The 9,465-nt window shown below is 41.3% G+C and overlaps 2 protein-coding genes across 3 annotated transcripts; one reads left to right on the forward strand and one right to left on the reverse strand.

Annotated features, from left to right (window-relative positions):
- Positions 1–490: 490 nt before the first annotated feature.
- Positions 491–1,445, forward strand: zdhhc22 (zinc finger DHHC-type palmitoyltransferase 22). The gene is made up of 2 exons (XM_053435210.1): positions 491–1,046; positions 1,134–1,445. Exons 1-2 carry the CDS (start codon positions 491–493, stop codon positions 1,409–1,411), a joined length of 834 nt encoding a protein of 277 aa, XP_053291185.1. The 3' UTR covers positions 1,412–1,445.
- Positions 1,446–2,410: 965 nt separating this feature from the next.
- On the reverse strand, positions 2,411–9,298 carry cipca (CLOCK-interacting pacemaker a). 2 transcript variants are annotated; one of them, XM_053434276.1, is made up of 4 exons: positions 9,181–9,298; positions 7,708–7,824; positions 7,145–7,314; positions 2,411–6,243 (listed from the first exon to the last, which is right to left on the reverse strand). In XM_053434276.1, exons 2-4 carry the CDS (start codon positions 7,811–7,813, stop codon positions 5,446–5,448), a joined length of 1,074 nt encoding a protein of 357 aa, XP_053290251.1. In that variant the 5' UTR covers positions 7,814–7,824; positions 9,181–9,298; the 3' UTR covers positions 2,411–5,445. The 2 variants fall into 2 exon arrangements, with proteins under 2 accessions (XP_053290251.1, XP_053290250.1); XM_053434275.1 differs by lacking the exon at positions 9,181–9,298 and adding an exon at positions 8,923–9,061.
- Between the last annotated feature and the right edge of the window lie 167 nt (positions 9,299–9,465).

The following is a 9,465-nucleotide window of genomic DNA, read 5'->3' on the forward strand; positions in this document are numbered from 1 at the left end:
GTTGACTTCAAAATGTTGTTGGTTATGTGTAAAGCCAAAAATGGGCGGCTGCGGGAAAACCTACAGAAGAATCAGAGCAAGTGATGGGGATCAAAGAAGGAAGTAAAATTTCAATAGTACATATGCATTTACAACTTTACAGCACACCTGCATTTTTTTTGTATGGAATGAAACTGTGGAATTGTCTGCACAATTAAAAAGTTGCTCTAATATTTATTTCAAAAATGTATTAAAAAAATTATAAAACAGTATGAACTCATTGCATGACTTTTATGTTATGATGATACTATTGTATGAATGATTTGTCATGTAATGTATAACTCAACTAAGCCAAGTAACTGCAAGAAAGAAAATAAAGAAAATCGTCTTAAAGATACAAAATATTTAGTGATGGAGTATAAAGTACTGACCTCTATCATTAGTCAAAGTTACTGTTAAGTGCTTTATGATAACATTAGGCTCACTTTGTCCTCTTCACTGTCACACAGATATGTTCACCAGGATGTTGAAACTGAGACTCCTCAACGCAGTAGCACCTGCGTACTTCTTCACAGCTACAGCAGTCACCTTCATTTTGCACTTCTGCTTCTTCGTCCCAACGATATTCCCAAACCCCGACACATCACCCTGGGGCTCCACAGCTCTCCACACAGTTGTTTTCCTCTTCCTGATGTTCAACGCGCTGGGGAATTACATAATGACTATCAAATATCCAGCTGAAAGCGCCAACATGAGTGGGGTTCCCGTGTGCTCGCCGCACTGCTCGGACAAGGTGGACGCCCACTACCTCCTGAACGGACGCCACTTCTGCAAACTGTGTAAGAAAGTCATTCTCAAGAGGGATCACCACTGCTTTTTCACCGGGAACTGCATTGGCAACAAAAACATGCGCTACTTCATCATGTTCTGCATCTACACGTCGTGCACTTGTTTGTACTCTCTGGTTCTCGGGGTGGCCTTCCTGACAGTGGAGTACAACATCTCCTTTGAGAACCCGCTGACCTTCCTGACTCTCCTCCTCCTCGCCACAGGCTACTTCTTCATGGGTGATTTTATTTCCAGTAAAAGGGGATCATTTCAGATACATGACTTGGTGATGAATTAACAACTTCCTTCTCAATTCCTCCTCACAGGAACCATCTCAGGCATGCAGCTGTTTGTGGTGCTGATGCTGTACGTGTGGCTGGGCATCGGCCTGGTCTGTGCAGGGTTCTGCTGCCAGCAGGTCCTGCTGGTGGCCCGGGGTCAGACCTGGTGTCAGATGCAGAGAGGGCAGCTCGTGGAGAACCGCAGCCCCTGGAGAAACAACCTAAAGGATGTTTTCGGTACCCACTGGATCCTCGGCCTTATCCTGCCTGTGCAGACAGTGGAGATGTGCGCCGATGAAACAGACGCACATAAACAAGACTGAGGGATACACACATATCAGATCAACAGCTCACGATAGGTCACGCAAGCAGCACAAGTTGTAGATTAAATGCTTTCTTCGGAGCCATGTGGTTAAGGTCATTTTAAATTCTACATGGATGCTTTATGACTTTTTGAGTAGTCATTGAAATAGTTAGCTTTTAGTAAACATTCCTTTAAGGACAGGAGCCATATAAGCACCGTGAAACTGCATAGGTGTAAACTTTACGTAGCTTTTTCCAAGGCAATATTAAGAAACATGAATTGTTTTTGCCATAGATCACTTTACATGCACTACGACATGCTTACATAAGATTATAAAGATGCTTTTGCACAAGTGCATGCATTCACTGCTTTGTAAATTTGTATTATGCCTCTGATCTGCCAAACAACAGCGCTCTGAGATGATCAAAGTGTGTTGCTCTTCCACATTTCCTTGTAGGATGCTACAAAGTGACATTCAGGAAACATGGTTTTTACAAGAATCATTCACTTGACGTTAAGGGCTAGCAGACAGAGAAAACGACAGTGGACAAAATAAACTGCGAGGCCACTGTTGTATGTTGTTGAGCCTCATGTTTTCTACTGAAAAGAATGTGACTCGGTTTGATGAGGGTAAGGTGATGTTCCCCTTTATATGGCTGGGGGGAAATGTGAAGATGATAACCATATCATTATCCAGGGTATTTTTCACAATGTGCCATAAAATCCCGTCTTGCATGCTTACCGATGACCCCAAAGATGAGTTATTCACTGAACTGCTATTGATAGAGCCCCTGGTAGAACAATAGGTAAGAACTATTCTCTGTTATACTGCAGCTACTGCTATGGGTATATTCAACATTGTGTCAAGAGATGTTTTGGATTTCAATATGTATACTTTCTAGAGCTATTTTGTCTATTCCCGTTATACCAATAAAAGTATTAAAAACACAACAAGCTTCTCTTTTTCAAACTCCACATTCTGAGCTAAGTGCAATAAATGGGTTGAGAGGAATGAGGCAAGGGTTTTTCAGATGTTATTTTATGACAGTTCATTATTATTATTAAAGTGACATTTGCTGAAGAAAAGCACATTTCACAATAACATGGAAAACTCTAAATCATTCAAGATAAATTGTAACCCTCTTACCCGCCCTTTGAAAACCTAGACTAATTATTTCTTAGATGTATGATGAGTAAGTATTGCAACAGTTGATTTAACATTTATTATTGAACCATTTATGACTTTATGATTATCTTAACACTGCAACTCTGACTCTATTGTGCTCCTAGAGTTATAGTTTATTTAACACTTTCGAAGAATAATTTTAATGCTTTGGAGACATTCAACAGTCACATGGAGCTTACAAAGAAATACAGAAATCTAAGCTGCTCACGCATTGATATGATGGACGAACATAGGGACATATAATAGGCACAGGCCTCCAGTTAAAACATTTCTATTCACATTATTTCATCAAGATAGAATGTCATAACATTTGACAAAAAATGTTAGCAGTAATCTTGTAACTAAAGTGCAAGAGTTTGTTATAAAAAACGAAATGAATATAATACTACATCCTATCAAGCTTGAAACTACAGATGGAATAAGCCTGGCAGCAACATATGCAAAATCAAGACAACTATATGGTTACAGCACTTCAAATTTAAGTTCTCGCAAATTTGTACACTCCCAAACATTCTAAAGGTTCAGTGTGTACGATTTATTGGCATATAGAGGTGAAGTTGCAAGTTGCAGCTAAATACGCCTCACCTCACCGTCCCTTCCCAAGCATGAAGGAGAACCTAATGGTATTCTAGGTTAAAGAAAACCACAATTTGTAGAATTTAGGTGATTACACACTAGTGAAAACATCACTAGGATTATTTTATATTCAATTTCTGCCAATGGATCCCTTTAACCCCTTTAATTATAACACGCTGGACCTTTGAGGTGTCTTTTGAAGAAAAGAGCTTGCAAGACTGACAAACCTGACACCATGTCCTTATATCACTACCTCTGCCGAGGAGGTTATGATTTCATACATGCTATCGAGTTCCATTCTAGTTCAAAGAGCAAAAATGGTGGGGAAGGAACCAGAGTGGATGCAGGAGGTGGAAAGGGACCAGCTACATACTAGACAGGGCTCACCTCGACCCACAGCTCTGGCTCGGGAACCAAACTGAAATCCTTTTACAGAGTTGCCCAGGGTGAGTGTCATGGAGTTCTCCCTGGAGAATGCTACTGCAAGTCGCAAAGAGGAAGCCTCTGACTGTTTGTGCTTATGCTACTAATAGAAGTTCCAAGTGTCCAGGCTTCTTTAAGTCTGTGGATGAGATCTCAGGAAAGGCACCACTTGGAGACTCTATAGTTTGACTCAGGGAACTTCAAAACTCAATTAGGCAACAATGGAGAAACCTGGAGTGACATGACTGGGAGAGACAGGCTGCCTGATCTGAACCCCAGTGGAGTTTCAATGTGCGATAGCCACAGATCGGCTCTGTTGACTTTATCACACCCTCAACATTCAAACTGGTAGGAGACCCCGGGGCAGACCCTCAACGTGCTGGAGAGATTTATTTGCCTGGGTTAACTAGCTGCCACTGCAACCAAACCATCAAAAAGTCGATGGATGCAAACAAGTATTAATGGGGACCAATAATGCTTTTCCCTTATCTTCTGTCATGTACATAATGTTGCAATGTCAGATGTCCATATTACACATTGTCTAAGTTTGCAATAATGAGGATAAAATATGTAAAAGTAATACCTGTGAGACAGAAGCTAAGGTGACTGAGTGCTTGGTTCCAACTGTCTATTCCACCTGTAAGGTTCCAAGTACAACACAGCCCCTCTCCCCAAAAAATCTACTTGAGTAGAATTATAGACATTTACTGAGCTCCAAAACACAAATAAACTTAATTTGGCGACGGAAGAATAATTTCTCTAGCAATTTTAGCTAGCTAGTTCTACTGTTTGCTTTTAGAACCTCCCCATCAGTAAATGTATGAGGTGTTGTTCACAAGTGCTTGGTGTGCTACTCCTTGGCGGGCTTCCTGATCTGTGACCAATCAGAAGAGAGTAAGCTTTTAGAAGTCCAGAACTAATATGTCCTGTTTCAAACAGAAGCCCACCGGGGGGGCTGTTTAACTGGCACTTTGAGATAAATATGGGCTTTCGAATTGTGCATCATGCAAAACTCTTGTAAGGGTATACCACAATAAAAAACAGAGGTGGAAATGAGCACAATAGGTCCCCTTTAAAAATAAATAGTATAGATACCAAATGTATATTTACAAATTTACATTAAAAAAGTACTGGTTTAGCCAACCCCCTGATCTACTTCCTGACAAAGGAGACATGTCCTTTTTCAATTTCATCTACTATACAATGTTGAAAACCCTCAAATTTCCCCACTGTGGGACTATTAAAGGATTCTATCTATCTATATGTTAAAGGTAGATAGATCTACACAATTAGGGATGCGTTTAGTAAAAGAAAAACTAAATGCATTTATCCATATCAGGTTTTCTATGCGATCTTAAAGTTAACATTATGCTCATATTTTCTCTGCAGATCAGAGAGTCAAAGCATGTATAAGGAATTAACCCCACATGCCCTCCCATGCTGTAAGGCATGCGCTTGTGCGGACAGCAGTTCGGTGTATAGAAGGCCTAGCCCTATTGCAAGCGATACCTGCTCTTTGAAACAACAGAGGCTAGAAAAACTATTATAGGCAAAGGTTTGAAATGTAAGCATGCTACCTAACTCCCACTTAGCAAGAGATAATGTGCTACAGCTTCATATTTAGAGATTATACCATCTCAATGTTATTGTCTCCATTATCTGCGGATATAAGATAATTTGTACTAACATCCTGCTGTCAAAAGCATTAAAGCATTGAGTTTAACCCTTTTTTGGGTTAATTGAAATGCTGGGTGCTGTGTTGACTATTTCACAAAAAAGAAAGCTTTTCTTGAAACTATCTTTTTCACATTCTGCAAATTGTGTTGTGTCCCCCAGATTGAGAATCGCTGGTCACATGCACCAATACATTATGCCAGGAGCCTCTGACCTTTAGCTCCCCACTGTTCCTTATCTGTGTCCTGCAGAGAGAGCTGGAGTTTAGTCCAGATCTGTGGGTCTCTGCTGCTCAGAGCCTCCAGCAGCAGAGCCGTCTGCTCTTGAAGTTGCTGCAGCTGGCCTTGGGTGCGCTTGTTTTCCTTCATGAGCTGCTTTGTGCGCAAGGTGATCCCCAGCAAACCAGACTTGTCGAGAATATTGTAGGTATTGCTGAAGCGTTTCAGCTTGTCATTGTCCATTGAGAGGTCGTCCTGGTATTTGTCAGCATGGATCCCGTCGTCGTCCATCTCTGTCCTGAACTCATCTGTACAGGGGGGCAGAGAGCTGGTTTCTGCCAGTGGGTAGAGAGAGTTGTCAGTAAGATGCTCCTGACCCTCGGCTGCCTGTGTTGGAGTGTTTGCTGCTTCAGAGTTGACGATGGGTTTGACAGGAGTCTGCAGTGGCAGCTGTGGGCTGGGGGAGCTGTAAGCCCTGTGGCTGCGACGATGCCTCCTGTGTTGCTGGTCATTTTGGGATGTTGAATGTCCCCTCATCCGGGAGGATCCCGACTTTTTAGTGGGCATGTCTTTCGGATGAGGGGCGATTCTCGGGTATGACTTGACGACAGGCATGTGGCCTTTTGAATGTCGGCTATTTTCAGAGCAAGTGTTTGCAGAGCTGCTGCTGCCATTAGAAACCATGGGTTGGAGAAGAACCACCTGGGATTGAGGCATCACTTCCAAGGGTGAAGAAAACCCCCACTGCTTTTCTGCTGGAGCCATCATGGATGGCTAGAGAAGAAAAATAACTTTATTTTATACTGTTATAGTACCTTTAATACAGAACTCATTAAACACAAGAATCATGATCAAAAAACACTTTGAACAAATCCCATTGTATATATTATGAATATGATCTAAGCTAGAATGATGATGAAGACACAGAGACAAAGGTACTCTATTAGCTAAAGGTAACTTATCCCTGTATAGACACCAAAGCCCTTAGTAAATGTATTTAGAACTGTGATCAAATGAGAGTAAGACCTTAACTAGTCTTAGATCAAGTCCTCCTCTCTGTAGAAATTTTGACTGGTAACTCTGCTCCCAACAGGTCATCTGCCTTTAAATTGAGAGAAAAAGCTCTACACAAGCCCTTTAAGTTACCAAAACAAACAATGCAGATTCATGTGAGGGGAAAAAATATGTGTTTTCAACCACAAAAAGATTAAGTGTAAATGCCAGAAATTAAATAAAAGAAATCTTGAAAAATCGCAAAGAAGGTTTTATGCTGAGGTAGAAAAGTTAAAGATCAATGAAGACCAAATTCAACAAAGAAATGTAGAAAGAAACTTTGTGTAATTATCATAACTTACATGAAGCATTCATGTTCTGTTATGAGTCTGTTAAGATCCTTAAATTAATGCATAAAGCAAACATAATTTGCCCATTTTCTACATTGTTGTACAGTTCGATTGGTGCACGTTTAACTGCATCATTTTGTTGAGCCCTTTTCTACTGCCATGATTTTCAATGGAGAATTAATGCCACTTGCTGTAGATCCTGACAAACCAACTCCAAATGAAAATGTTGTTTCATTTGGCTGGAAAAGGAACTATGGACAGTCAGGGTGAACAACCAAACAAGCCCAATGTTAATAAGTAAAAATAGGCAAAAACAAATGACTACATTTTACCTGATTGAGGACTAAGTTGTTCATGATGATCATTGGAGACAGTGCAGCGTATGAGCCTCCCATCAGAGCCACCTGTGGAGCCGCTGGGTCCTGGCCGAATATGGACCCCGGCCTTCCTGCATCTTCAGAGTCGGTCAGATCGACTGTACTGAGGTACTCAGAGCTAGCATCTGAGGAGGGGAAGACAAGCATATGGATTTTGACATGTTTAAAACCAGCGGATTAACCTTTCTCTTGTGTACTGTAACTGAGACCGAACATTGATACAAGCTGTGGCAGCTGTGAAAGAGCACTTCTAAAGCATCTCGGAAAAAGATAGCATCAACCTGATGAGGAGGATTAAACCAAATCCAGGGCAGTCTTCATAGAAGAAATAAAGGGCATCTGAAAAACTGGCCCACTGGAGGATAACCTACATAAAAATGTGACCTAGATCTGCAGATTTGATTAGAGTTGACCTTGTTTATGTCTCAACTGACGTTTTTCCTAATCAGGGAAATGCTAACTATATACACTTACAGCAATTCATTACATGAAGCGTTGGCAACGTAATTGAAACAAACCTGAGAAGCCTGAATCTCTCTCCAGGTCAGGCTTGGATGTTCCGAGGCGTGTTGCCCTGGTGAACACGGGTGTCCCGTGTCTGCCGGGTCGACTAGAGCGGCTCATGTTTGCCTTTTCTAGAAAATGGAAAGTCAAAAATGGCAAATCAGAACAGAGAGCAGGGATCTGGTAAGAACAAATCGTAAAACTCAGTTCAATCTGCTTTTCCTGTAATGGAGAAGAATTTATATTTGATGGCATCGAGCACAGTCAAAGTAAAGAGGCTGTCTATTATTTGCACTGGGTTATTTCATTTTTTTCATCTTCCTTTGTCATTTTGGAGACTCAATTTAAAGGGGAAATATTTCACTGACTGAATTTCTATCAAATCTGCACTACATGAATTATCTGCATGTAATTTGGTCCTGATGTGTTAGTAGGACAGTGATGCTGCCTGATCAGACTTCTTTACACCAAGTGACAATACAATAAGGAACTGTAGTTTCATATTATCTAAGGCAAAATGCACTATCCCTGATATGAATCTATACATATCATATTCTGTCTTATTGCAGCTGCTACTTTACATTAAGTTTGAGGCCTGTGTGTTGTGCTGATATTCATAATTATATAAACAGACGTTAACTTTGGTCTGTTCAATCACAGGGAACAGAAAGAGGTAAAAGATACAACAGCATAATAGTAGATTCCAATAGAGTTTCCATTGCGGTCAGTCATAGTTCAGAGGTGGACGTCTAGCGGCCTGTCACTCCCACACTGTCAGCTCGTCTGATACTCATGTGACGCCTGTCCCCATGTCCTGACATACCCTGTGTTTATTGTAACGTGGGAACGAAGGAGACATGTGAAGGAAAACACGCATGGTGAGCTGTCGGTCTGAACTCTGCGGTGTTGGTAACATCCGAACGCAGCTAGCGGTGGTTGCTGGTGTCACACGCAACTTGGAACACACTGACGTTAGCGAGCTGTTCACAACGTGCTTCCAACGACTCGCTAACTTGTTACCAAGAAAACAAACTGACGCCAAAAACGAAATCTCAGCGAAAGAAAAGCGACATGAACTCAATGAACGTTAGCCGATGTGTGTTCTACGAGTCTGTTCCCGTGTTAACTATTAGCTCAGTTAGCTGCTCTAGCTTTAGCACAGCAACTTGCTGCACAGCAGTGCTATCAATAAGATATTCGGCTAACAGCATGATTGTTACAATCCTTACCAATGCGCAGTTTACTGGAAAACATAAACCAGTTAACACTGACGTCCAGGACAATAGTTCTCCTGTCGTGTGTTGTTGTTTACGTAACGATAGCTAAGTGTTGATGTATCCACCGCTTACACAAAGTCCCTCAACGCGGTCTCACAGGCAAATGCAGTTTCTTCCGTCACGGTTTCCCTGTGGCACAATTTACGCTTAATTTTCATTGAGTAATTAGGCTTTGTACTCTTTACTTTTGGAAACATAATGTGGACTCACACGAATTATAATAATCCGCTCAAATAATGGTATTTCCCAGGGTGGCTTCCATAAATCAGTGATTGCCTGGCTCTCTGTTGCACCTTTAAGACAAAACTGAGGCCTGAATATCTCCACGTTAGTGTGACTTGAAACAAGTTGCCAGGGAAACGAGTCAGCGCATGCTGTTTTATTCCACGAGGGATGAGTGCGCCCCCTGCAGGTGAGGACACTCCTCAACTTCTGGAAATGTAGATATATAAATAACACTTTAAAAAATCCTCTATATAAATTATATCTTTTCTA

This window comes from Pleuronectes platessa, chromosome 11 (genome assembly GCF_947347685.1).
Source record: "Pleuronectes platessa chromosome 11, fPlePla1.1, whole genome shotgun sequence".
NCBI classification, from domain to species: domain Eukaryota; kingdom Metazoa; phylum Chordata; class Actinopteri; order Pleuronectiformes; family Pleuronectidae; genus Pleuronectes; species Pleuronectes platessa.